A 27,251-nucleotide genomic window follows, 5' to 3' on the forward strand; every position below is an offset into this window, starting at 1 on the left:
CTTTTGTAGGACCAGTTCGCATGTATTGGTATAATTGTAGTCATCACATATAGTTCAAATGCTCATTGGTCGTCATTTGATTGCGGCCCATGATACATTTATCGAGGCGCGCCTGACAAGGCCTGACACAATAGAAGACACGTTGCAGTAGGTCCGAGGGGAACCGAGTACTGCGTATATGGGGATGTGAGCGTTGATGGTTAGATACACAGCTAAGTATTTCCAGAGCAGCGAGATGACTACGGTACTACGCTATTATACTAGGTGCTGATGGTATTAGTCGCGGACAAGACTGTCGTGCTTGATATGACCTCCCGAGCATTATGCAACGCCTTCGTGTACCTATTATCGTCCTCGGCACACTGTAGTCTCAAGTCTTCGAGATCTCCCCATCCCGTGGGACGCTCCGACATGAACGGCCGCCGCACAAGAGCAAACAATAGCCACGCCTGCGGCGATCGATACGGGCAATCAGACATGATGGATGGGATGACAGCGGAGGAAATGGAGAACAGGAGGAGCGCGGCAACGAGCGCGAACACAATGCCGAACACGGCGGCGCTCAGCGTCCACAATAGCTGCACGAGTCCGACGAGGAAGAGCGCGATTGCGATCTGCAGGAGCACGGGAAGGATGGCGATGATACGGCCGACGCGCCACTTAGCAAGGCCCGTGGAGCGCTCATGCCAGGTAAGTACGCTCTTGTTCGGCAACGCAGGGATGTGGTCAGTGTAGTTGTTTAGCCACTGCTTGACGAGGATACCGATGGAGCCTGTCGCAAGGGTGAGCACGAGCGAGGAGAACCAGAACGCGTTGATGCAGGTTGCAGATAATGTAGGCGCTTTCTGGATTGACTGAGCAGCGGTCGAGGCTTCGGTCGAATTGGATGTGAAATTGCTCATCTGTTCCGATAGTTGTTGGATGACATCGGAGATGTCGGCGGAAGGCTTGAGCGTGCGGTAATATTCGACATTGAAGGCGGTAATGACCGTAGAGAAAAGGCCGGCCTTCATAACAATGAGCGAAGTGTCCGGCGCGAGGTTGAACGGACCGTGAGCGTGCCCACCATCAACAGTTGTGAATCAATTTCGTCCTTCCATCTCCTCACCATGTCCCTCTCGTGAGCCCAGACCCCACGAGCATGTTCTTTGTGTATCGCCGTTGCGGACGGGACTGAGATAACTTCGGTCTCCTGTAGAGGGTGTGCCGAATGTCAATACCTAATGAGCACACCAGCAGTCCTCATACCTTCGAATCTCCAGTAGGGGACCTTGATGGCGTTGACTTCGGTGAAGTGCTCTGAGCATAAGAACCCTTCAAGAGTACCTCGTTGACTTGGTCATCAACCGGCTACGATGAAGATAAACGAACGTTGCATCCTATAAGACATGGCCACCTACAGTGATATGTATAGCGACCTCAGGTTGATTAGGCTGCCCCGGGAATCCATGACATTGCTGCGGATTACGGAGGCTCAGACACTTATCGATAGTGGATACACAAGGAACATACTGATATTGAAGGATTGTCATCTGTAGAAGGCGATGGCAGACACGGAATCTGCAGCTCATTTGGATTAGTGAAACTAGATTGTGCTGAATGTGATCTCTGGCCTGCCAGAGGGTCGTGCTGTAGGCTGTGTAGGGTAACAGAACTTGCAGCGCGTGAATGCTGATGAGGTTGATTGGAGAGCTCTCGATACATAGTGGGTGCTGGAACGCGTGGTTGGAAGTGGGTATAGAATTGATGAGACCGGTGATTGAAGTGTCGCAATAGGCGGCGATGATCTGGACTGGAGAGCCTGCTCAAGTATGGACAGACATTCGACACGGATGATCTCTTTTATACATACGGAAGGGTCGTTGCCGTTGTTCTGTAAGAAGCTCCAGTGACATCGGTCGACTTCGGCCACGAGACTCGGTACAAGGGCGCAACATCAACGCTGTCATGGCTGGCAACTTCGCCCTACATGAAGGCCTATTGTCCACGCTTGTGGCCGCCTACATGGACCCCTCGGGCAACCAGGCTAACTTTGGTTCCGTATGGAAGGATGTCTGACAGGTGCGCCCCTTGACCTAAGGTGCCTATAAATTACAATGCCACATTGAGTTAGCAGATATGGTATCCCCGGCGAGATACTCACATTTATTTTAAAAAGTCACCTGGCCTCCCGCGGATCAGCTGAGATCGTATGCATAATAGCTCAAAGCGCCAGCCGCATCAATATTGCAGCTGATCACAAGCAAACTTGGATACACAGTTGCCCACATCTTACGTGAGGTCCCTGGCATCGAGATAAGCAAGGACAAGGCTATCCTTTTGGCGCCTCAACAGCATTGCCATGACCACTAAGAATGTTTATAGAGAACAATTAACAGCATGACTGTGGCTGCCATCCCCAATGTGAAGTCTGGAAGCCTGGGGATCCACAGCGAGCTTGACAAAAATATCTCGGCTAAGCCACGTGAATATTTGTCACTCAACACAGTAGCGCCGGTACTGTGGCGGGCCGCGGACCGCGGCAACATGAGTTCCGCTCCTTACTTTAGTGAAGGCGAAAACATACCCAGGTACAAGTAAAATGCACTCCGAGTCGTAACCTGTATGGCAGAGGTCCGGAGGCATACGCATCCAAAGGCTGATTGCAATGGTTCGGCAGTTCTTCGCCCGAAAGCATCGTAAACCCGTGAGAAGCCAGATAACGCATAGAACTTACTGCAGCTCCAACGACGAAACATAATAGATCAGTAGTAGGAATCAGCACCGTATGTAATTCTCCTAGCTTACTATGTCGATGTGCCTGCCAGCGCTTGCCGCTTCTCAGCATCATGCCTGTCGTTTACATTCGATGTCTGCTTGTTCTATGATGTCGCGAACATTCACCTTTGCCATTCCACTTCGATTTTGAAACGTCTTCATGCATCTTCTTGCACATATATGTGTTGGTGCACCTCTCTCTCAATTGCTTGTGCTCCTTCATTGCTCCTTACCTCTACAGCTATGCTTTCGCCGTACACAAGTTTTGGGTGTTGGGCTATAGACTTCAGAGTAGCCCTATCAGACACCTTACAAGATCTACAAAAGTGCGCACACATTCATAGTATGCCGTAACGGATCAGGTGGGCTAGCATTTCGTGATGTTAAGTAAACGCTCACCTTTCGTGGTTGTCTACAAAAACTCGACTTCAATGTTAATTGCAGTACTAAGTACTAGTAGTGCAAGCTCTCACCAACGAAAGTGCACACACGCATATCATGATACTTCTCGATCCGGATAAGACTCCGGAGGGCGACTTGTCCGGGACTGGCCGAAAAATCCTCGTTGTGGCAACCCGGGCCGGATCCCTGCATGGTCTGTGCGCGGACGTCACAGTCACGTGAGGCTTACATAACCTGTTGAATGGATACCCTGCGGTGAGCCTGCGCCCACCAAGGCAGCCCTCCCACCAGCCAGCAGCCCAGCCAGTGTAGCCAGTACCGTACTGTGCCTGCGCCTAACTCCTACTGCCCCTGCCTGCAACCACACTTGCCTCTCTTTTCATCCCTCCACTTCTACACTTCCAAGGTGCGTTCATAGGCGTGCTAGGTGTTATCTGATGCCCATCCGATGCGCCGCCGTCGTCGTGCGCAGCGGCGGGAGCGTACAGAGCGTGTATGCGGGGGGCGTGCGGCGCGTCGCGACGCGTGCACGCGCGCGCGTTCCCTGTGGCCACGGCTGGTTTTTGCGTGGCCTCATGCGTCGGGGACGTGTCGAATATGCTGCTGACGTGTCTAAAGCTGTGCAGATGCCTAAAGAAACCACGAAATCTACCAGAGTGCGTGTTTTCGCTGCATATATGCCTAAAAGCTCGCGCTGATGGATGTATGCGCCTCTCTTGCCTGTTTTCGCGTGCGCGATGTATGCGATGCAGCGCCGGGCGGCGGATAAGGCCGAGAAGGCCCCGAAGGCCAAAGGCAAGAAGGACCCGAAGGCCCCGAAGCGTGCGCTGTCTGCGTACATGTTCTTCTCTCAAGACTGGCGTGAGCGCATCAAGGCAGAGAACCCCGACGCAGGTTTCGGTGAGTGCGAGGCCCGCCGCCGTCGGGCGTGCGCGTTATCGATGGTGGCGGTGTTTGGTACGTACATACTGATGCTAACTGCATTTGTATGTGTGCAGGTGAAATCGGCAAGCTCCTCGGCGCAAAGTGGAAGGAGCTCGATGAGTCCGAGAAGAAGGTGCGTGGTGTCTGCGTTCATGGGTGCGCGGTGTGGCTGACTATATGCGCGCATTCAGCCCTACATCGAGCAAGCCGCAAGAGACAAGACAAGAGCTGAACAGGAGAAAACGGAATATGACGTGCGTACCGTATACATGTGTCGCGCTCTCTAGTGGCTGACAGCTTGCTACATGCTGCAGGGCAAGAAGGTCGACAGCGGTAGCGGCGACGATGACGACGAGTGATCGGCCAGCATATACCATCAAGTCACTCCTCTTGGCCGCTCCTAGATTCTATGTCCTGCTCGTGATTGTCTGACCCTGGTGCCGGTGTGCCGGCTCTAAAAGCTGCATGATTCGTAGTCTTCTCGTTTCGTTCCTTCTCGCTCGTCTGTGTCTGTGTCCGTGTACTATTCGTATCCCGTGTATGGCTGCCACCCGCCTTAGTTACTAGTATATAGCCCCGTCGCCGCCACCGCTGCTACTCGTCTGCGATGTTCGCATTTGCTGTATCTTGACCGACGTGTATTATACTGTGTAGACGACGGTGCCTGCCGCGTACGCATACGAGCTAATATTTATGCCTTTCTTTCTTCATGGTCGGGGGATGCATTGGCGAGAATGAGATTGGAGGGTTCCTTTTTAGAAGCGGCGGGAATGTTATTGTGAGCAATGTACATGTTGCGATTGGAAACGTTTATGAGAGAGGCTGGTGACAGCAGTCGATGAAGGGCCTCTCTATATACGTGTGCGCAGGTTCTGCACGCGCCAAGAATGATCCCACCGGGACCGAATCCAAATGTTGCGTCTATACGAAGGTCCAAGCCAATGCGGGAGGCATGGCGACGAGACGCGGAGACGCGTCGAGGTCTGAAGGTGGGTCGGGTATATGGAGGGAGGCACGTGGACGCGTCGCGTGTGACGAAGTGTCAACCGATGGCGCGCTGTCAGGCGCCCGTGCTCCCTCACCCTCGGCTCAGGTTCCACTCGTCTTCGTCTCTTGTCTCTGCGCTCATTCCCGCCCATACCCTCTGTCGCCCAACTCTCGCCCGCCAAATATCCCCCAAGCATACACCCGACGGCTAACGGCCAGCATGGCAGACACCCCGCCCAACGAGAATGTGGGAGAGGCACGTACTCGTCCCTCCAAATGTGTGTATGCCGTGCAGCGCGTCTGATCCTCACGATCTTCCCTGCATGTCTCCATTCTCTTCAAATGTGGTCGTGTCTCACATAGGCCGTGCCTTCAGCACAGAAGAGCAGCTGGGCAACGTTCCTCAAGTCGTAAGTTCCTGTTGCCTGTCTTCGGCCGGTTTCTTGTCCCGCATCGCCCGTCCCGGCCACGTGCGTCATAACATAGCAGAGAACTCCCGTCCTCATATGCTCGTCCTCGATCGAGGTTCGGAGGATATTAATGGGCATTACGAGTCTTCAGCCTAGACAGGGCGTCTCGTAACCGTGCCGCCCTGGCATTTCCCCATCTCTCACGGATCGCTGACGCGGTTCATTGCAGCATTGCATCCTTCTCAGGCGATCTGTCTTCGTTGACGGCCCCGCCCTTCATTCTTTCGCCCATTTCACTCACTGAATTCCCTGGTGCGGCACAGTTATTTCGGATGATTACTTTTGAGCTCATCCCATCAATCTAGCGTACTGGTGTGAACGGCCAGAACTGTTCTCCGCTATCGCTGACGCTCAAAGCAATGAGGAGCGGTCGATTTTAGTGCTTAAGTGGTTCATAGTACGGCATTCCTGAGACGTCTGGTATGGCCCGCTAATAAGTCTTGTGTTCAGAGTACTCTTAAAGGACAATATACCTCGCGGAACGAGAAGCTCGGTTCTGAGAAGAAGTACGTCTTTTGTAAGGTTTACTTTTCCAGCGTGTTCATCCCCCTTGTACAGACCACTCAACCCTGTCCTTGGCGAGTAAGTTCAAAACAATATCCACATTGTTGCGATATTCAGATGTTCAACAGACTTTTCTACGGCTATTGGCCGGATGTCAACGGTCGTGGCCAGACGAACCTCGTGGTCGAGCAGGTCTCGCACCATCCGCCGATCACAGCATACTACATAGAGAACCCACAGAAAGGCATCTCATTGCAAGGACATAGTGCACAGAAGACCAGCTTCAGCGGTACGTATCTGTAGGTGACTATATCAGGCACGTTTACGAATCTTCCACAGGCGGGAGCATTATCGTGAAACAAATTGGGCACGCGATCCTCACGGTGAACCTTCCAAATGGCGAGAAGGAAGAGTTCTTGATCACGCTGCCCCGTCTGCGGATCGATGGCCTGTGGTACGGCTCGCCGTACATCGAGCTGAGTGAGACAAGCTATATCCAGAGCTCGACTGGCTGGCTCTCGACTGTACGTCTTTCCTCCCAACTTTGGTTCGCTGCTCGTCTGACGCACGCATACACACTCCAGATCGAGTACAAGGGCAAGGGTTATTTCTCCGGTAAATCGCACACATTCAAGGCGACGCTGTCGCGGCCAGGATCGACCCAGGCGTCGCAAACATATGAGGGCTTGTGGCACGAGACATCGAAGAATGTGCGCACGGGCGAGCTTTTCACGGACGTGACAACGCCGAAGGAGGAGGTGACGACGGTGCCGGTCGAGGAGATGGACGAGTGGGAGAGCCGCCGCCTCTGGCGCTGGGTCGCGAAGGGCATCCGCGACGGCGACTTTGAGACTGCGAGTCGAGAGAAGAGCAAGATCGAGGTGCGTTGCGCGCAGTCGAGCTGTGAAATGATAATGACATGTGATATGTGACAGAATGAGCAGAGGCAGAGGAGGAGAGACGAACAGGCCGCGGGCACGTCGTGGGCGCTCAAGCACTTCGATCACATTGACTCTGACCCGATCTGTATGTCCCTCTCACGCTCTCCCACCCCCTTTTATTTCTATACCAGAAGCTAACACAAGTGTGTTTCGCTCCAGTCGAACACCTGGGCAGGCTCTTCAAGGCGAACCCGCCCACGGAAGACACATACGTCTACCGGCACAACCGCAATCCGGGGCCAGAGAAGGCGTGAGGGCCGGCTTCGGCTTCAACTCCACAGTGTCTGCATTTACCAGGCGATGAGCCTGTAGTCTAGATTTGTATTGATATAATCAACCTCGTGGCGTCATCATCGCGCTGCGACTGATCCTCATGCCAAGCGGTTCGGGACTGACTTCGACCACGCACTGCTACACGCAGAGTTACGCCGCTGGATGCAACGCTTTGCAATCCCCGTGTTCGCTGATCCCTTGCACATGGACAGATTACCATATGACTAAGGTTCTGGTCCGCGCCCTTGACCGTCGGGTTTGTGTCGTTGAGAGGAATGCCCTCCAGAACGCGCTCGCCCGCGGTGGGGCTCGAGTCTTGATGATTGCGACCGTACTCTTTTCTAAGTATATATCTTATGTGCGTGTTAGCTGACCACGCTAATCTTAGTTTGTACGACCGCATTGACGCCCAGAGTTTCACTCGCTTGCCCTACAAAGACGTTGGGGCAGATGAACAGCTCCGTGTTCAGTAAATTAGAGGTATGTATTCCCGGTGCTGCTTTTTCTTCATGCTGAATGATTGTCGCCTCCATTGCCAGGACACTATCAACTACGACCCGCTCATTAATACTGCTACGTCTCTGCAGCTTTATCTCCTGCCAATCGTATGGCCCTCCACGTCTTTCCAGTTTGTGGGCCGAGCTTACGCCGATGCTGATTATATCAATTCAAACCGAGTACTCCATGGGGGTTCCGATACTTAGGCCGCAGAATTCTGTTGGTGTGAAAGCCATCGTGCTGAAGACATGTCACCCTTTCTGCGATCACGGATCACGATCTGTCCTGAGGAGCTCATTGTGCTGTCATCAAAAAGGCCTCGTTATCCTGCAGATAACAGTCAGCTTAGGACCGCCACTAGTATGTAGATATAGCGCCCATGGCATGACCGGAAACGGAGAAGATGACTGCCGACAACGCCTTCGACGTCATTCACCAGGTGCAATAAGCCCTCATCATTACATGTGCGTCATTGTACTTATCATGCGGCCAGCTGAATCCTTTCTACCGTCTTTCGTCACGGAGCCGGTCAATGAAGGTGCATGGGCGATAGTAGCCGAGTGGAAGGAAGGCATCAATATCCTGCTTGTATCTGTAGGTTCATCGCGAGAGACGATGTCGTTTCCGTGTCATAGCCCTCAGTGAGCCTACGACGATCCCATAACGCCGCTTCCTGTCCCGGCTGATGTCTTGCTTGATAGGCCGCGTTCTTCTCTGCAGCGCGTTCTTCTCTGCAGCGCGTTCTTCTCTGCAGCGCGTTCTTCTCTGCAGTCATCACAGCCTTAATATCGCTGCTGTATACGATATTGAAAGGTGCTACGTCTGTGCGTGACGCTATTGTCTCAACGGTCGTTCTATGGCTGGTTGTACTTATCTTCAGTTTGAATTAATGGCTGCTGCACTATACTGCTCGCATTACCACCCACACTCGCCACAGCTTATGCATCTGGTACTTTCGGCACCACGGTCTGCATAAGTGGCGCGTGCTCTCGACGGCCCAGTTGCTCGCATCATCAAGATCTTGGTAGTGGTTTCGCTGATAGTGTCTGCATCGACAACGATGATCCCCATCTTTGTGCAGAATTCTCCATTCGGGACACACCCACTATTGTGGTGCCTCAGCAACGCTCATTCAAGGCTTCTCGACCAATGGCGCCTATACTTTATCCGTTCTGCAGAGTTGTCATTGAACCCCATTGATTACATACAAATATCGCATCAATCTTCACAGGCTAGAAAATATCCCGCACATACAGGAGTCGTATCTTTCGGGAGCGTGTACGTGAGTGCTTACGGATGGCTCGGCGTTATCTACATCCGCGCACTGCCATGTTACCATGAACACGCAGCGTTATACCTTGGAACATTGTACAGCCTCTCCGAGACCCTGCAAAACCTTGTCTCGTAGTGTGCCATGTCATTGAACCATACTGTGTAGCACTACACTTGCATGGGGTGCTGTTGATTGCATCGAGGCCCTGTGAGGGCGCTAGCTGCGACTGACAGGTGAGTGTGATCATAAGTTACGTTTCACCGAAAGCGGAATAACAGCATCATCGCGCGAGAGCCCCTCCAGAATCAAAGAATTCCCGCTCAATCTGGGTGGTGAGCGCCGCTCGCTCTACGCAAAGGTACACAATTCGCTTGTCGAACTCATATGTTTCGACACCAGCACGTTCCATCACATGAGTCAAAACGCATGGTCGAGAAGTAGGAAGATGGCAGCGCCCACGATACTATCTCTCGACGAGCGCTGTCATTGTCAGCCAGCAATCTGACTACAGACAACGACACACCCTCTTCGCGCTGCAAAAATTTACATGTACCGAGCGTTCTTCTCACAGTTGCTATTGGTCGTGCAACCAGACAGCATAGCCATGAATCAAATGCGGCAAGGATTTGTGGGCGTGTGTGGGTCCGTAGACGTGTGGCTGAGAAGCTAGGCTCAAACAACACACTCTAATGAGTCGAAAACCGTAAGCATTGTTCTTTTACAAGCCTTCCTACATGTTTTTGTTCCTAATGAAGCTCAATGAGGTGACTTCGCGACAGCCTGTTCTGGTCGAGCTTCCGCAGTAGCGCTTGTTTTAGCTCAGTATAAAGCATCACAGGCGAGCATTACTCTAATACAACCAAAGTCATCAACACCACACGTTTTCCTGAATCCCAGCCTCTATGCGTTTCCCCTCCCTCTGGTCTTCACACCGCCCCAAACCGTCAGATGCTGATTCTACAGCATCAGGGACGGCGCCTACTCTTCCAACTGGCACCGAAGATAGTACACGTCTAGAGATGATCAAAATAGTTACTCCGGATGACCAGGACACAAGGAACAACAAGGAACATACCGCCACAGTACGTTTTACACGCCGCCTGTGTTTCCGTAATCTAATATGGCTTGATGCGCGTATAGACCGTCAGCGTCGATCAGCCCGTCGCAGTGTCTGAGTCTTCTCTTCAGGATGATTCATCAGGTGAGCTTTGAAGATGATGAGTTGATTTAGGACGCCCACACACCTAATTTATGGACAGAGCCTCGATACCGTTTTGCAGCAAGCATAGAATCCACAAATGTCGCCGCGTGGTCTAGTTGTGCGAAGGTAGTGTGGGAACATGAAGAAGCTATTGTAACTAAATGGAAGGAGGGGATTAATAATATGCTACTGTTTGTGAGTATTGGATATGGGCCACGTCCACAAAGTGGATGCAAAAATATCGCATGTCACTAATGTTGGTTTGATAGTCCACATTATTCTCCGCGGTTCTCACCGCTTTCATTGTTCCGCTCTATGCCACCACACAAGATGCATCTCCCGTCATAATATCAATCCTCACCCTGTGGTTAGCTGCGCTGGTTGTTAGCCTAGGTGCAGCTGTGGTCGGAATATCAGTCACCCAGTGGTTACAGCATCATATGAATCACTCCGCCACCATGACCCGACACAGCGTGGATGTTTGGTATTATCGTCGTCGCAGTCTGCACAGGTGGCACGTGCAAGCCATCGTCGACAGCCTGCCTGTCGTCCTCCAGGTCTCATTGGTCCTATTCCTTGCGGGTCTCGTAAAGTACCTGTGGACCCTCAACACCCAGATTGCTCATGTCATCATACTTCTGGTCGTCTTGTCGCTGTCAATTTCTGTCTGTACCCCGTTCATTTCTGCCCTCGTGCCGGGTTGTCCCTTCAAGTCACGACAGTCTTGGTGGTGGTACTTGGTACTGCGATGGCCCGGCAATACGTATCGTTACTTGCTGTGGGTTTTCGGTAGGATATGGCCACCACGAGAGCTCATTGCTTCAGCCTCCCGACTCTTCTTCAAGGTACACCATGCGATAACTTCATTCTTTGAATACCCACGTATCATTTGCAAAGCGACCACGCAGTTGGCAGACTGGAAAGAACTAGATGATTTTGCTGTCCGGTTCCAAGCTGCGAGACGCCTCGACGGATATCAACTGGAGATGCTCGTGGAGGCTGACAGAATGATCATGGATGACACCATCCTCATGACGGTGATTTGGCCTTGTCTTTGGTCTGGCTCTATCACGTCTGCTCTACATGCATTCTATGGCATCCTGGAGCATCGAGTCCACCACGTTGATCGTTCGACTTCTCCACCCCGATATGAATGGTCGCCGGGTGACCTTGACTCCAAAACGGCTATCTGGATGGGCCAAAATGCTCTCGTGCTGTTGGATGGAGTTTCCGCCGCGTCCGTGGACGATCGAGTGGATCATTGCCAACGCCTTATCGCGTCCCTTTCGCAACTAGTCCGTATAATGGCGGACACACCAACCGCCCGAGCAGTCTATCACCGCTTCTTGACCACACGGCACAAGTTGAACAATTTGTCTGAGGTCCGTGGCGTCGACACACTGCTGAGTATCTGTGATAATCATTTTCGTCCTCGCGAGATATGTACGTGATCAAGTTGTTTTTGTCAACCTTGCCAATTAACCATTTTGATTCATATGCAGACGGTCATGACGTCAAACTATCCACATTCATAGATACGGATGGCACAACGGCGGACGATTCCTTTCTCGACGAAGTCGTGCGGCCGTTGCTCAATCAAGTCGATGTTGATTTCTCATTGAAGGCTTTCTATCGCATATTGCAACATCGAGCCGAGCATATGGATTTTTCTGTGGACCCACCTGATCTCCAATGGTCTCCTGCTAGTTGGACCAGTGTCAGAGCTATCACGATTGCCAGGTTGTGCACGCAGATGTTGTCTCGTCTTCTTGACGGCGTGCTTGGCTTTCATGAACATGCCATGGCCATCATGCAGTATCTAAACGAAGTAATTGTGGTCATACCCGCTGCAGAACCGGACATCTATAGGCGCATTGTTGAACTGTCCTCGGACGACAAGTACAAGCTGAACATCTCGTATGAGCTCCGGGTCCAGCTGCTGTCATTGACGCTTCGTCCGCAGGATCGATTTGGCAATCCTGATTCTAAAGGTACGTTGCGTGTAGTCAAAGCGGTGTGTATACTCATATTCATGGCTTAGATGAGTTCCTCGAGCGGACATTAAGACCTTGCTTACAAGCATGCGCGCTGTATCCTGCCCTCAAAACCTTCTTTGATATTTCACTAAGCGAGACGACTCTTCTTCAAGACGGCTATGGAGCATACAGCCCTAGGTCGGCGCTTAGATATCCTGTGCTGGCTTCAACGTCTCCGTACATGGGCATGGGGATATCGAAGTATCCCCCCATGTGTAGGACGCCCACATCTCATGCAGATGCCAATTGGAAATCATCCATGGTCCTGGGACACATCGCTCTCGATCTGTTCACAAGGACCTGTGAGGATACCACCCTCGTGGACAATGATCGCGAGCAGTACCAGTCGACTCTCCTGAAGAAATTGCACAAACTTTTCGATACCATGCCGGTAACAGAAACGCAAGTTTTCAACCGAATGCTCAATCTCTTCACAAGCCCCCAATTCCCCTCAAAAAGGTGGGAGGAGGCTGCGGAACTGGTGTCGACATTTTCCAAGTCGTTTAAGCTTACGTTTATAGGTATGACGTCTGAGGCCATCTCATAATTCAACGGAGTGCTTCTGTGGCTCATATCACTGTAGGGACCCTCAAGATCATCGGTGTACTGTAGAAGGTACCTAATCACGGGTTCCGGAGACCCTTCCGCAAGATCTCAAACTCAGCGCTGTGGTGCGCATCGCGATTGAACTACAACTGCTACGTGATGATCAAGAAGCGAGTACGGGACGTGCTGGACAATGCGCTTGCAGCAATTAAGGCGGCTCCGAGTATAGTTTCGCTGTCCGGCGCTATCAGCATCGACGAAAATTGGAACGACATCCGGTTGCTCCTAGTTGCTTGCGAGGATCTCGAGAAAATGGACAACATAATCATCAGGCCAGAGTTGATAGAGGCTCTTGAAGAGCTTGCGCGGAACTGCCCAGACCATCAACATCATTGCAATCAGATTCGTGGAACAGCGACTATATTGCACGAGCTTGTGCGCCTGCATATGTCGTCCAACGTCTCTGCACAAGACGTGGTTTCCCAGAATGCATCATTATTGTCGAGGTATACATGAGCTCACACATCGCGCACCCGTTCCATCCAGTACCACTTACAATTTGGAGTCCTATCATATATAGTTATAATGACGGACATTGATTCATCTCCCCTACTCAAAGGATTCCTCACTTCGCCTATCCAGAATATCATAATGCCCAGGTCTAAAATATATGTTCGCATCGTTTGAGAGAAACAACAACTGCAAGACACGCACCGATACAACAGAATCATCGGCTCGACGCCCGCCTCATCCGTATTCTGAAATTCGACAAAGTCGACTTTGCCCTCGTTCGACTGCGAATGACCGTCGAGGTAGGCGACGTTGATATTGACCTTCAGCGCGCGCGATAGCGCTGTTATCTGTGGATGGTCTGCACAGCGATGTATAAGCATTATGTGGTCAACAATTCTCGAATTACCGATAATGAGACTGATGCCTCGCCCAGACACTCTGCGGTTCACATGCAAGGTGCGTCCAACAGTAGCGCACGGCCCGTGATAGGCGCCATGGAGATCCCGCTCCAGGCGCGCCATAGGAACACATAGTCCGGAGAGCGGTGACACCACTTCCCAGCACACAGAGGTATTAGGTTAGAGGATGGAAGATGCACTACCACAAATACACACGCCCTCTAGCTTCATGGCTCGGCAGCGCTAGAGCTTTACACATCACGATACCTCAGAGAAACCTGTTCCATATACCACTATCGAGGAAGAGCGACATACCTGCTTCCTTTCCAACAACCTCAACGAAGTTCTCACAGAACCCGCGCAGCTCCAACGGCTCATTGAGTTCGGGGTGGAATAGGAACGCCTCGTACGCGCTCGGATCTGCGCGGATCTGCGCTGAGGTGAGCAGGCGGAGGTATGCGACGATTGAGTTTGACACTGGACAGAGGTAAGAACGTCAGATAAATAACAACGATCTCGTGCGACAAATGTTACCTTCAGGTATGTTAAAAGCTTCAAGGAGAATCGCAGGCGTGAGCAGGCGGCCGTTGCCTTCGGGCATGATGATGTTGTTGATAAGCGAGATAAAGCAGTCGTAGAAGTCTTCGTACGCGAGCTTCTCGAAGCCTGCGTCATCGAGGAGCGGCTGCGTCGACTCCAATGCGGAGATGGCACGGGTGACGGCAAGGGGCGTGTCGGGTGCAAGGAGGATGTGTTCAATGTATGTAAACGCAAGGGCTATGGGGGGTGTTAGGTACCAGCAAGACCTAGTGTGGGGCAGTGATGTGCTGGTAAATTTCAACTGCGAAGCACCACGACTATTCTGATAATGGCACCCAGGCACAAAGGCTGCCACATGAGTCAAAGAGCGGTACTACACAAGGGCAACTAAATCACGTCAGCGTCACATCCGACCCATGTACAAGTGTCCCAATGTGCAAACAGCGGGTATGCGATAGTCTCCGTTCCGTGTGGGAACATACTGCTGGGTGGACTGCTGCATAAAACGAACGCAATGCGCCATTACTGGAAAGTCCGGTGACTCCCACTAGGGCGGGTGTAGGTAACCCACAGTGCGGGTTCTGCCCTGTCAAAAGACACTAGACGTTCCGTCCATGTATGTTCGCAACAGTTGTTCGTAGTCTGCTCGGCATCTCCTACAGCGCAGCTACACCCGCGAAGGTCTGGAAACGAGACTAAGTGTGCGAATAGTCGTGGCGCCAAAATGACAGTCATTCCGTCACCAGCAAGTCATTCAAATCGATCGGACTGCTCAAGCAACTCGCTGGACACCGGCACAGATGTAACAAATCGCTCACATCGGTAAAAGCAGTCGCCTGTGCGAAATGGCCAGCGTCAGGAATCGTGTGGTAGGGCGGACAACAGACTTACCGTCTCCCCTTGTGCGTCGGATGCCAACGTAACCGTTCTTTATCAGCCAGTCAATCTTGTTTACGAATACCTGTGATCCTCCCTCGTACTCCGTGCGCAATACAGATATTGATGTCAGTGGCGCAATCAATGGCCGATCGGACACCGTCTCATCAAGTAGATTCTGTGCAGTGACAGCAGTGCGTTGGTCCGCGAGAGATACTGGTGAGTCACAGATAGCGTACCTGGTTCATTTCGTAAGTCTCAAGCGGAGGCAATGTCGAGAGCTCTACAAGACAAAAGGACACGGCATGGTCAGTGATTCTGAGCTGCGCCATTGAACATCGAGCTTGGTAAGATGGACGCGTGTGCCTCACCATTCTCATCCGTGATGGAATATGATATAGTGGTTTCGTCTTCCACATCCGGAAGGTCTGTGGTCTTGAGCTTCGCTGTGCGCCTCTATCAGGGACCGAGTCCTGGTTGAACTACGCAACCGATTAGGGTACTTACGAGCCTCGGGGGACAACGAAGTGTTCTGGATGTCGTTGGACGTTGGAGAGGCCATCGCTTGAATATCCATGGGGAGGTCGGACGCCAAATTCGAGTATAAAGAGTAGAGAAGCAGTCTGATACAAACTTGAATACGGTTTGAGAAGCTGGGATCTATGGCGCCTATCTGACTGACGTCGTTAATTATGATTAGATTAGATTGACGTCTACTTATCCCAACAAAATAATTTTCGATCATTTGTCGACAAGCCATGACTCCAGCCAGCCACCATCGGCCGGCTCTTCACCACATTGGTTTCCTCTTTATCTCTTCCCACATTCTCTTCGTTGCTTAACTCCCCTGATGGCTATCAATACATTGCGTCCGGACGCTACGACAAATGGCTCAACGAACGGCAAGCCCGGCGTCGCGGATCTTGATGTACGTTTCATGTGTACCGAAGCACAATGTGACGAAATTGAAGGTCCATTTTGACAGGCCTCAAAGCTCAAGATCACGCTCACGCAGTCACCAAAGGCTCTTCCAGCCTCGGAGACGCTGAAGTTCGGTCAGGTACGTAGTTCGCATTGAATACAGGACGCCAAGCTTCGCTGCACACAAACATGATATTCTTTGACACATATATTCAGACTATGACAGACCACATGCTCATCATGAGCTATGAGCCCATCACAGGATGGTCCTCACCCGAAATTAGGCCTTACGGTCCCATATCCCTTGACCCGGCTAGCTCATGCTTTCAGTACAGTACAAATGTCTTCGAGGGAATGAAGGTATATTATCCATGCGTCTGTCTATTTCCGCAGCTCAACAGTGCGCTCTAAGGCGTACATCGGGCCTGACGGCAAGCCCAGACTATTTCGTCCCGAGCTGAACATGGCGCGTATGGAGCGCTCCGCAGATCGTGTCGCTCTCCCTGTAAGTACCAGCCAGCGTATACGTCACTACGCGCTTGCTCACAATGCCACAGGCGTTCGATACGGATGCCCTCCTTGTCCTCATCAAGCGCCTTGTCATGATCGACGCGCGTTGGATTCCCTCACAGCCAGGTTACAGCCTCTACGTCCGCCCAACCATAATCGGGACCCGACCGAGTGAGTAATCTCCTTTCATGTTGCTATAAGGTGAGGTCGAGGTGATCTTGAGGTGTATAAGCGCACCTCAGGGATCCTAAAGTCTCCCAAGGCGAAGTCATATGACCGGCACGATGAACAGTACGTTCAGAGTCTGAAGCTCGTGGGCCTTTACGATTCCTGGCGAAAGCCCCTGTGGCGCGGTTCATCCTCGTCGTGAAAACGAGAATAGTGGAGGATGTTCGACGTAGACCTGTTTGAGGTATCTTCATATGGCTAACGGTAGTGCTGGTAGTCGTCGACCCACCTTGAGCCGTGGCGTGTTTAATGTGGAGAAAGTATTGCAACCCCTTGGCACGCATGCTGACCTCACTTAACCAGACCTCGGCGTGACGGCATCTGACAGCGCACTACTCTACGTCATCTGCTCCCCATCGGGGCCCTACTTCCGCACGGGAGCCCGCCAGCTCTCGCTGCTCACGGTCGGCGATACTGTGCGCGCTTGGCCTGGCGGGACCGGTGGCTACAAGCTCTCGCTCAATTACGCACCGACGCTCAAGCCACAGCAGATTGCCGAGGCGCAGGGCTACAACCAGGTGCTATGGCTGCTCGATGACAAGGTGTGCGAGGCCGGCGCGATGAACTTCTTCGTCGTAGTGCGGCGTGATGATGGAGGTTTGTATCTCACGTTCGCTCTATGTGCCGCCTGTTGACCGGTAATGCAGATCTCGATGTCATCACGCCGACTCTTGACGGCACGATCCTCCCCGGCATCACGCGCGACTCATGCCTCTCACTTGCTGCTGCACACCCCTCCCGCACACTCCTCCCACACCTGCTGCCTACGCTACGCCTGCATGCACGCGAGCAGACTCTCCGGATGAGCGAGCTCGCGCGTTGGAACGCCGAGGGCCGCCTAATCGAGGTGTTCACGACCGGTACCGCTGTCGTCATCACTGGCGTCGGGCGCATCGGATACAACGGCAAGGACATCATCCTTTCTGAGCACGAGGGCGGGCGTGGACCTGTCGCCCATGCGCTGTACGAGCGTCTCCTGGAAATCCAGGAGGGACGGTTCGAGTTCGATGGGTGGTCGATACCGTGTTAGTGAGTGTACTATGAGCGTGCATTGCTATCCTGGAGGCAAGGGAGCTTCAAAAAGTCGACGGTCTGTTCGTCGACACTCGGGGGATCAACCAGCGGAAGTCTGGCTGCTTGGATTACGGAACGTGGCGACGCAGTATACTTACAAATAAATGTATAGAGTATGTATGAATCATAACAACTTGTTGCAAGTGACACAGGTGATGGTATCACTTGTCTGCCCCTGCCAAAACCCTCTGTTTTGAGGAGATCTTCGAGCGCTTTCTTCTTTCCCTGCGCAACTAATGCAATTCCTCTCTTCTAGCTTTGCCGGTCAACTCGCACCTGATCATCTTCAACCCCTCCATCCAGTGCTTCCAATGAGAGTGGATGAGATAATCTACCCGTTTTGTTTCCCGTCCGAGCTCGTGTTTGTGAACATGTTTGTTGAGACGCGGTCGCCTTGCAATCTGAGTCAGGGCATCTTCTAAGTGCCCTCATGCTCGCCTTGGTAATGGAGGTATTAACGCGTATGGAAATCGTGCCGCTGCGTCCCGCATATCCCCTCGAAGACTCTCAGCAGACGAGAGCGGTCGTCGAGGAGCATAGCCGAGCTACTTCGTAACGCATGATCACATTATCTAGCATGAGCATAACAGATAGTCTAAGCCCATCGCAGATGCGCAGATAGAATGCATGAGTTCATTAATGAGTGGTGTATGCCTACGAGCAGGTTAAAGTGGGACTTGGACTGTGATGTCAGATCTGTCCATGACTGTATCGGACAGAGACAGGCTGGTAAGCCGGAGTGATGTTTTTTTTACTGTCAGTATATCTCAGCGAACGACATCGATCATTGATCCGCGCCGGTTTGCATTGGAAAACCACATTAATAGAGGTGTGGGTAGCAGTGCCGTGTTTCTTAAATGTCGGTCCTGTTCTTACCGAATGATACATTATGTATGTGTGGCTCTCGACGAAAACAAACCCCTAATTGCATGAGTCCTACATTTCTCGTGGAAGACAGGCATTGGCGGTTAGTATAAGTGAAATTCGGGAATTGACCCAAATGAATGCGGTCCAAGCGTGTGGCCGGCTTCATCGGGTATGCAAGTGGGAGTCAAGATGGCAGGCTATTCGATGGAAAGAGCAAAATGCCTCATAATAACGATCACCCCCTTTCAATTTCGTCTTCGAAACCAGACTCGATCTGCGCTCCAGGCATTGCGATAAGAGGTAGATTCAACTCCAATGGGAGTGTTTGTAGACAGATGATACAGATGCTATCACAGCTCTGAAAGTCCCTGCACCTAACAAAATCTTTACTCCCGTCGTGCCTGCTACACGCCGGACATTGCGGGGGACATGCTCATCCAGCTGCGTCTGAACTACTCGTGCAGCGTCTGTATGTTATGACACACGCTATTCGAGCGGTCGCGATAACTCATCGCCCATCCATGAATAAGGAGCATTGCATGGATCAGTGGCGACAAGCACTGCGAGCAGAGGATTCTGGCATGACAATGTCACTCTCAAAATAGGTTTCGTCATCAGCGTTGGACGCTCGCTGCCCGCTCGCTCTCCAACAAAATAAGCGGCCACGACGTAGCCTTCGCAGTCACGCGCTAGATATCTAAACGACACCACTCACCCTTCATTCTATTCATTAATTCACCTTCGAATCAACAAACAGGGTCGATGAGCCGAGTACGTCGTATATTACTGTCGACAGCGCGACGAGTGCGTTTTTCAACCAGGCCGAAGTAGTCTGCACTATTACAGGAGGGATGCAGGGTACTATTCTTGCCAGCAGCCTCTGCCTATGACTTGTGACCAGATAGTCGTGTCATCCCGTAGGTCTTCTTTTTGAGCGCGAGACGCTATCGCTAGCAACCTTTGGCCTGTCTATACGGGTGAATAGCTGAATCACCGTGCATGAGCCCGCGTTAGAAGATCTTTGGCGAGAACAAAACGGAATATACAATATTTGTCGAGAGCGCAAGAAGGAAACTGGAACGGCAATTGCCGACGCCAGCTAACCGCTCGATACGCCCTCATCAGCATCGAGATATATATCGCTCGCGTCTTTCATAGTACACCAATGATCTCTTGCAGAATAACACTACAAGCACGTTTCTAGTGACTCATATCGTCTGCTCGAAAATCCACGCATCACCAATTTCTATAGAGCCGATGTAGACCAGGGACATCCCGGGGAGAAGATCGTTGCAAAGTATAATCGGGGAGGGGGCCATCCTCAAGACGTATAGTCGACGTCCACCGCCAATACCACCTGCGCGGTGCAGCTGTCTGTCATTCTGGTTGGTAGTCAATGTCCTAGCGGGCCATCGTGATCGATTGACAGAAAGCTTGAAGCTTGAAGTCCTACTCAAAGTTGCAGAACGTATTTAGTAGCGTTGCCATCTTATGGCGGCTAGTTTGCACTCCACACAGCCACGCCTATCCCGAAAAATCACGTTATGTGGGTTTCTATCCTTCCCCTCGTGTCTGGAGGCTCCACGGCTCTAAGCTACATTTTTGACTAGCTAATGATCAACACTGCTCGTCCGTCATCTAGGCTTGGTGTATATTGGGTCGCGTCTACTGACTACCTCTCCCTCGGTGGGATCCAGCCTGGCTTCACCGCGACACCAAATGCGAGAACATTTGTGCCAATATGCGAGCATCGGTATCTACGAAGAGAGATAGTATGGCAAATGTCGAATCAAGGAGCATGGCCTCAGATGAGCTGTATACCTGTCGATCCCGTTCGTATCTTTTCAGTACGATCCAGAGGGAAAGAGAGTGGCATGTCATTTTGCTCCAAGGAGCATCCGCGTTATCGGGACTGGACACAGGGTATAAACGATGATAACCCTTGACACAACATCTGTGCGATCCCCGAGGCGTCAGTCTAATTTGTCTACACATCGCTTTGTACCTCTTCACAATTTGTGTTGCCGATGCTCAATCAACACAACCTGAGGTCCGCCTCAGTTTAATGTTCCTTCTCTCAAGCTCTGATGATCATTCACTAGCAATACATGTTGTTTCCGGCGAACGAGATTCTACAATTGGCAAACTACTCCCCCTTCCACTCGCTCAGTGGGATGCACTTGTCGTTCATGATACCCGCGAACTCCGGCGGGTAGCGTCCGCCCTGGACGTCCGCCGCATGGACAGCTTCACGAATTTCCTTCACGTCCTCAGCAGAGAGCTGGATCTCTGCCGGCTTCACGTTCTCCTCCAGACGGGCGACCGTTCGTGTGCCCGGAATGGGAATGAAGTCGGGGTAGTCCGCCAGTATCCACGCAAGCGCGATCTGGCCCGTCGTGGCGCCGTACTTCTTGGCCACAACGCTGAACTTCTCGACGAGGTCGAGGTTCTTGGGGAAGTTTTCGTCGGAGAAGCGGGGCAGCAGCTGGCGGAGGTCGTCCGCCTCAAAGTCTTTCCTCGACTTGTATCTGCTCTGACGGTCAGCGGCATTGTTAGTAGTCAGGAGGCGACGTGTGCGCACTGTCCGGTGATCAGACCTAGCAAATGATAAGTGTCGGAATCGAAAGCAGGTTTAAGACGAGCGTACCTCGACCGAGTGGGGAGTAGGCGACGATGGCTACACCGAGCTCGCGTGCAGCAGCGACGAACCCAGACTTTTCGATCTCAAGCTCGAATGGGCTAAATTCCATCTGACACGCGACCAGCTTCTCCCCTACTCCGGGGACGCTCTTCGCGCGCTTCAAGACGTCGATCCCGCACTCGCTGAGGCCGATGTACTTGACCTTCCCGCTTTCCACATAGGGCCGCAACGTCTCCATCACGACTGTATGAAACGATGAGAACGACGCTCAAGACATGAAAGACGTCTCTGAACGCCGTACCTTCGATCGGAACCTGAGGATCGACGCGGTGTTGATAGTATAGGTCAATCGAGTCGGTGCCTAGTGTTTTCAGAGAGCTCTCCAGCTGCCGCTTGATGTATGACGGCTTGCTATTCGGCTGGTACATGTTCGCTGCTCCGGGAGTGAGGTCCATCGATCCCCACTTCGTTGCGAGGAAGATCTCGGAACGCCTGCCCGTGGTCGCAAACCATTTGGCGATTGTAGCCTCACCTGGAGGCAGATGAGGGAATTGGCGCATAATCATCATAAAAGAGCACACGAACTGGTGCCGTAAACGTCTGCAGTGTCCCAGAAGGTGACGCCCCTATTAGCAGCGTAGGTGAGGGTCTCAAGGGCAAGCGCTTCGTCCGTCTTTCCGTAATATGCACCAACGCCTGTGGTACAATGATATGAGAGTGGGTTGTGGGAGCAAAATAGAGCGTACCCATGGCGCCAAAGCCTATCGCGCTGACAAGAGGACCATTGCGGCCGAGTGGGCGAGTCGGATACGTCGCAGGAGACATGTTGTGGAAGAAAGATACAGACTGAGGTGTGAAGGCGCGCGATATCAACTGATAGAGCAATGGCGGTATTTGTCTTGGGGCGGCTGTGGGTACACGGGCGCGTACTTTGGGATGGCGCAATAATTCTGATTCTGATAAGTGTACTCGAAGGCCGACGGACACATGCAGACACGGAGAATGAAAGCGGCCCAAGAATTCCAGGGTTCCTATCCAGCGCTGCCGACCCCGCTGACATCTTCGAGGGGCCCATGAAAGAGGAGTCGACGTGTCAAATGGAGAAACAAGGGCTTCTGAAGGTGCTGTCGACCATCAACAATATGTCCTGTGTGGTCATGATTAGTATGCGGAGTACGAATTGAGAGCGCTCTGCTGTCTTCGGCTATTGCAATCGTACGCCGAGTTACGTGCAATGCACAATGCGCTCTGATAGGCCGAAATGAACGATGGCGAACGATAGGAGTCGGCGCAGCATTTGGCGCGTGACGCTTGCCCGAGGCGTTGCTCGGCGGCATACCACAATCGGCGTGGGGACCCTGAACAGGCTGTCAGGAGTGTTGTGGAGATCATCAGATTCCGGAAAACTCCGCATAAGATCTCAGATATCACTCCGATAGAAGAGTACCATTGTTTCGTGGCACAAGTTGAAACCCCGCACCTAGGACAGGCACGTCAACCATCTTCAAGATCCCAGCTGCTGGTTGGTCAACGAGATGCCGGGCGCTGGCGCTCCGACAGTCTAGGTATCATGAAACTAGTACTTATCGGATCATTGATCTTGGCCTGGGAACTTTGGGCGCCAGCACAATGCGTTGTAAGTCTCCTACTGTCTATGTAGTCTCGACACATGGATTCAAGAGGAAAGCGATATACACAGAGTTCGTTCTATTCTATTCAACATAATAATCTACAGCCTAGTCACACCACGCAATTGATGCTCAGGCATCAGACTCGAGAACCCCTACAAGGACGGGCTTATCCAATATCGCCACGACCCTCTCTTCGCGGATACGGCGCCCTTCCTTTCCGAAATACCGAGCGCTCTCGAAGCTCCAGGAAATATTGCAAATCACCCAATTTCCTAGTCCTCGGGCGTATTCTTGGACCTGGGCATCGACTTCTCGACCCCACGAGGGGACACTCTTGTAAACATCCAGGAACGTCTTCTTCAGCAGACTGTGGTAGTCCTCAACCCACTTCATGGCGGAGGCAACGTCCGTCTTCTTCGCCTCCATGACAATCCTGCAGGTAATACGTGGCAAGTGAGAAACGTCGACCGAACAGAAGCAGGGAATCTGCACTACCTGACGATATTGTGCGCATCGTCACCCCTGCTCTGCTCCACGTTCCAAGATAGCATGTCCTGAGGGGCAAGCGTCAGCATGTAAGCAGCGCTGGCGGAGTCATAAAACTGACGTTATCAAGAATGATCATATCCGTGACGCAAACTGCCATAATCTCCATAGCAGGGTCTTCCCAGACTTCGTCCGGGATGTTCATTCCGAGCTCCATCAGAGCATACGAGGGACGTGCTCCTACGGTAAGACGGCGCACGTCGAAATACTCAGCAATACTCCGGATACGGTTGTGCTCTCGGTCTTGGGCTTGCTCTACAACGGATTTGAGATAGCCTTCGAAGTAGTCCACGAAGCGACGGGCAGAAGGTGCCGATGCGGTTTTCATGCCCCTCTGCCAGAATCTGTTCAAAAAATCAATTAACGATGTCCACAACAAGAGAAGTTTGCACGCACTGCTTCGCGATTTCGCCAAGGATGTTCTCATCTTTGGGACGCGGCTTGTGTGGGTTTCTGAGGGCGTCCATGACGATGTCCACCATCTCCTGGGCGTCTTTCACGGATGCGACGTCCGAATATTCGTCGAACACGAAGAACAGCTGCAAGCGGCATTAGCGGCGCGAATACATCTCACACGAACGTGGATTGACCATCATCAGGTCGGCGCCGGTGCGTATGTGGTCTATTCAGGACATTGTCAACAACCGATGGCCAAGGAAGCAGAATGATGTCACCTTTGGAGAGCCATGGGTACGCCATGGACGCCAACAGGGCTGGAAGCATTCCCTCGGTAAGTATCGCTTCGCATGACAGACTGAAGGATGGCTCACTGAAGTCGCAGGCATTGAACTTCTTTTGCACATATGCGTCGAACGGGTACAGACTCGAAATCCAGGCTTCGGACTCGGCCTTCGTTTCCTCGTAGTACGGGTTCACCGTTCTGGGGAAGGGCCAGCCTGCGGCAGTATCGGGAAGATAGATATAGGTGGGTCGAGTCCGGACCATGATGAAGTATAGTGGATGAGCGGTCTCGCCCTCAAGGCAGATATTTATATGAAACGCACGTACATCCTCCATGGTAATCAGCCTGCCGACTCCGGCATATTGCACTAAGAACTGTGGACAAGACCAAATATTGTGTACGGCCACAAGCCGTTCATAGTTCTGTTCCTACTCCGCGACCTTGGGTGCGTTGTTACGTTCCATGAATGTGTCTTTGAGCGCGTCGCGATCGCTTGGCTCTGAGTAATCGCCATCAGGACCTTTTGCGCCAATGTCCAACTATGAAGCTCCGTAGATCTCAGACACGACCGGCGCAGCAACTTGCACCTGGGGTCTGAGGGTCTGATCTGACTCTCCGATGTCGCCGGACACTAGCCAGATGAACAGCGGGGTTTATTGTAATGTCCTAGCGGCGGCTCAGGGTTGTGAAGTGCCAAGTTGCGTGCGCAGGCAGTGCCTCGCGTACGTATTGGGCGGCGGCGACGGTTCATGCGTAGGTCCACGGCGCCGCTCGTGTACATTTCTGATCTACCACCCTCAAACCAGGTGTCGGCAGGGACATTTTTACAGCGATCATTACCGCCGACGACCTCGGAAAAGTGTCCATGGTAAACTCCACATGCTCTTGTGCGCAGGCTACATTGCGTTCTGTTGGAGACGACACAATGAGACATCAATCGTTATGCACAGTCATGTCCGAGTCACTTATCAGACACACCAGCGCAAGGCTCGGGTCAGTGGCCGACTCCGCTTGCCGTGACGATCACGGAGAGATAAATGGAGATGGTTGCGACTGTCAACTTCAATTTGTATTCCTTAGCCTTCACCCAGGCTCCTTCCCGCCGTCTTCGGGAGGTGAGGGGGACTTCATTCGAGGGCGGAATTCATGCTGAGTCCCAATAGCTTAGGGAAGATCATATCATAGATCCCATCACATATATCACGTGCACTATTCAAAATTTCAAACTCCACAATCTTAATCCCCCTCACCTCCCTGTGACGGCTGGCACAAAACATTGGTAAACAGCGGCGCTCGGAGGGTAGTCCCCTCGATTGGGCGACTGGGCGCTTCATGAAATATGCTACCTACATTACATAATTAAGATTCGCATAACCTCGATTTGAATCTCCTCGGGCAGCGTGGCTGATGCTAACACAAAGCGCACATGAGGCAAAAGATAACGCAGGCGGTAGGCATCCCTGTACTCCGTACGAAACGCACTCCAGAGACTGACACAGTGCGCTTCATCCCAAATAATACTGATGATCCGAGACGCAAAGTCTTGGTTCTTCCATAGACGTTCAAAGCCCCCGCCCTCCTTCATCAACAATTCGGGATTGATAACTATAGCGCGATACTTCCCGTCTTCGATATCCTGGCACACCGTTGAGGTACGTCAGCCATATACTATTGGTTTAACAACATACCTTGAACAATTGAGGTGTTGCTGTCTCTGCGCACACAGATACAGCCTTGATACCTACCAACTCCAGCTCGGCTACACTCTGCGTTCCGAGGATATTAAGTGGCGTCACTACGATCTGTATTCCATCCTCTCGGAACAATAACGGCATCCAGAACGTGAGTGTTTTTCCCGCACCCGTTGGTGCAACACATATAACATCCTTTTCTGCCCTTAAGATCTCGCGCGCCACCTTCGCCTGCCAAGGGTCGCGGCCCAGCTTCGCAAACGTCTTCTTCCGGATAGCATCAATAGTCGGCAAGGAGGGCTTGTTTAGAGACATTGCAGGCAGCACTAGTGTTCGCGCGCACCCATGCTACCACTCTGTACTCTAGGCAATGCAACCGCATGTCCATTTTGACGGAAACATATATCATATCATTTAGTTCTATGCTTTTACTTTTTGGCCGTGATCTAATACTATATGGAGTAGGTCCGGCTCCGAGCGCCGCTGTTTACCAATGTTTTGTGCCAGCCGTCACAGGGAGGTGAGGGGGATTAAGATTGTGGAGTTTGAAATTTTGAATAGTGCACGTGATATATGTGATGGGATCTATGATATGATCTTCCCTAAGCTATTGGGACTTAGCATGAATTCCGCCCTCGAATGAAGTCCCCCTCACCTCCCGAAGACGGCGGGAAGGAGCCTGGCCTTCACCATGCTACGCGCATCAGACTGAATTTACCAGCTGCGATGAAGTGAGCGACCCTGATGATACGAATTCACGTCCCGGGGCGTTGCTGCAAAGATGAGACGCAATACCTTGCGTGGGGATGTGCCTTCGGTATCTCGAGGATACGTCATACTGACGATGTCCAACCTCGAGTTACCTTCAGTGCAGGCTCCACAGATCCAGCGTGCATTCGCCTGCTAACCGGTGTCAATCACTTCAATCGTTCTGGCGCACCGAAATCAAGCTGAACATCTTAACAGCGTTTAGCCCATTCAATGGTCTGCTTGAACATCCCAGATCAGTATTGATTGACGTGCACAGCCGCCCGACCCCGCCCGCCCAAGAAGGGCACGGCGTAAAGACGCCGGCGCCTACCAAATCTACTCAGGGCAGGATGCATGCCTATCACAAGGATAATGAGGACCCGACCTTCCAGAACGGTCTACGAGCATTGTCACTCCACCGACAATCGCCGTCAACGCCGACCCTGACGTGACGCCCACGGCATAGCTCCGCGATCAATCTACAGGCGGGACGCCCATGAGCGCCTGACGGAGCCTAACGAACTAGGTGATAGCATGTACGAAATTGATCCTTGATGCTACTCAGCGCTGG

The 27,251-nt window shown here is 52.1% G+C and overlaps 7 protein-coding genes across 7 annotated transcripts; 3 read left to right on the forward strand and 4 right to left on the reverse strand.

The window, feature by feature from the left end:
* Positions 1 to 260: 260 nt before the first annotated feature.
* Positions 261 to 1,704, reverse strand: POSPLADRAFT_1049721 (hypothetical protein; the record flags this gene model as incomplete). Its single annotated transcript, XM_024479825.1, has 5 exons — positions 261 to 1,007; positions 1,052 to 1,192; positions 1,249 to 1,350; positions 1,401 to 1,457; positions 1,513 to 1,704. The coding sequence occupies 5 exons, from the start codon at positions 1,702 to 1,704 to the stop codon at positions 261 to 263; spliced, it is 1,239 nt and encodes a 412-aa protein (XP_024334779.1).
* A 2,081-nt stretch (positions 1,705 to 3,785) lies between these two features.
* POSPLADRAFT_1049722 (hypothetical protein) lies at positions 3,786 to 4,442 on the forward strand (the record flags this gene model as incomplete). Its single annotated transcript, XM_024479826.1, has 5 exons — positions 3,786 to 3,815; positions 3,912 to 4,059; positions 4,158 to 4,216; positions 4,275 to 4,337; positions 4,398 to 4,442. 5 exons carry the CDS (start codon positions 3,786 to 3,788, stop codon positions 4,440 to 4,442), a joined length of 345 nt encoding a protein of 114 aa, XP_024334780.1.
* Positions 4,443 to 5,213: 771 nt separating this feature from the next.
* POSPLADRAFT_1185415 (hypothetical protein) lies at positions 5,214 to 7,363 on the forward strand. The gene is made up of 11 exons (XM_024489143.1): positions 5,214 to 5,326; positions 5,434 to 5,480; positions 5,710 to 5,792; positions 5,846 to 5,937; positions 5,991 to 6,046; positions 6,099 to 6,122; positions 6,173 to 6,333; positions 6,384 to 6,568; positions 6,629 to 6,925; positions 6,980 to 7,070; positions 7,145 to 7,363. Exons 1-11 carry the CDS (start codon positions 5,291 to 5,293, stop codon positions 7,237 to 7,239), a joined length of 1,167 nt encoding a protein of 388 aa, XP_024334781.1. The 5' UTR covers positions 5,214 to 5,290; the 3' UTR covers positions 7,240 to 7,363.
* A 2,568-nt stretch (positions 7,364 to 9,931) lies between these two features.
* On the forward strand, positions 9,932 to 18,013 carry POSPLADRAFT_1173976 (hypothetical protein; the record flags this gene model as incomplete). The annotated part of the gene is made up of 13 exons (XM_024488265.1): positions 9,932 to 10,111; positions 10,170 to 10,230; positions 10,310 to 10,425; positions 10,788 to 11,673; positions 11,733 to 12,221; positions 12,506 to 12,747; positions 12,879 to 13,247; positions 13,538 to 13,624; positions 13,692 to 13,781; positions 14,077 to 14,210; positions 14,264 to 14,483; positions 14,573 to 14,681; positions 17,446 to 18,013. 13 exons carry the CDS (start codon positions 9,932 to 9,934, stop codon positions 17,826 to 17,828), a joined length of 3,366 nt encoding a protein of 1,121 aa, XP_024334782.1. The 3' UTR covers positions 17,829 to 18,013.
* Positions 18,014 to 20,809: 2,796 nt separating this feature from the next.
* POSPLADRAFT_1185423 (hypothetical protein) lies at positions 20,810 to 22,205 on the reverse strand (the record flags this gene model as incomplete). The annotated part of the gene is made up of 6 exons (XM_024489144.1): positions 20,810 to 21,267; positions 21,321 to 21,336; positions 21,387 to 21,623; positions 21,682 to 21,912; positions 21,966 to 22,076; positions 22,127 to 22,205. The coding sequence occupies 6 exons, from the start codon at positions 22,203 to 22,205 to the stop codon at positions 20,886 to 20,888; spliced, it is 1,056 nt and encodes a 351-aa protein (XP_024334783.1). The 3' UTR covers positions 20,810 to 20,885.
* Positions 22,206 to 23,140: 935 nt separating this feature from the next.
* Positions 23,141 to 24,502, reverse strand: POSPLADRAFT_1155395 (hypothetical protein; the record flags this gene model as incomplete). Its single annotated transcript, XM_024486940.1, has 6 exons — positions 23,141 to 23,444; positions 23,507 to 23,565; positions 23,619 to 23,901; positions 23,954 to 24,096; positions 24,148 to 24,179; positions 24,328 to 24,502. The coding sequence occupies 6 exons, from the start codon at positions 24,500 to 24,502 to the stop codon at positions 23,141 to 23,143; spliced, it is 996 nt and encodes a 331-aa protein (XP_024334784.1).
* Positions 24,503 to 25,590: 1,088 nt separating this feature from the next.
* POSPLADRAFT_1154771 (hypothetical protein) lies at positions 25,591 to 26,245 on the reverse strand (the record flags this gene model as incomplete). Its single annotated transcript, XM_024486881.1, has 2 exons — positions 25,591 to 25,875; positions 25,985 to 26,245. 2 exons carry the CDS (start codon positions 26,243 to 26,245, stop codon positions 25,591 to 25,593), a joined length of 546 nt encoding a protein of 181 aa, XP_024334785.1.
* Positions 26,246 to 27,251: the final 1,006 nt, after the last annotated feature.

The sequence above is a fragment of the Postia placenta genome (assembly GCF_002117355.1).
Source record: "Postia placenta MAD-698-R-SB12 unplaced genomic scaffold POSPLAscaffold_16, whole genome shotgun sequence".
Classification (NCBI taxonomy): domain Eukaryota; kingdom Fungi; phylum Basidiomycota; class Agaricomycetes; order Polyporales; family Adustoporiaceae; genus Rhodonia; species Rhodonia placenta.

Coding starts and splice junctions, on each gene's coding strand:
- POSPLADRAFT_1185415 (XM_024489143.1), top strand. CDS start 5,291: ATGGCAGACACCCCGCCCAACGAGAATGTGGGAGAG. Junction 6,926..6,979: donor GAGAGAAGAGCAAGATCGAG/GTGCGTTGCGCG, acceptor GATATGTGACAG/AATGAGCAGAGGCAGAGGAG. Junction 7,071..7,144: donor CATTGACTCTGACCCGATCT/GTATGTCCCTCT, acceptor GTTTCGCTCCAG/TCGAACACCTGGGCAGGCTC.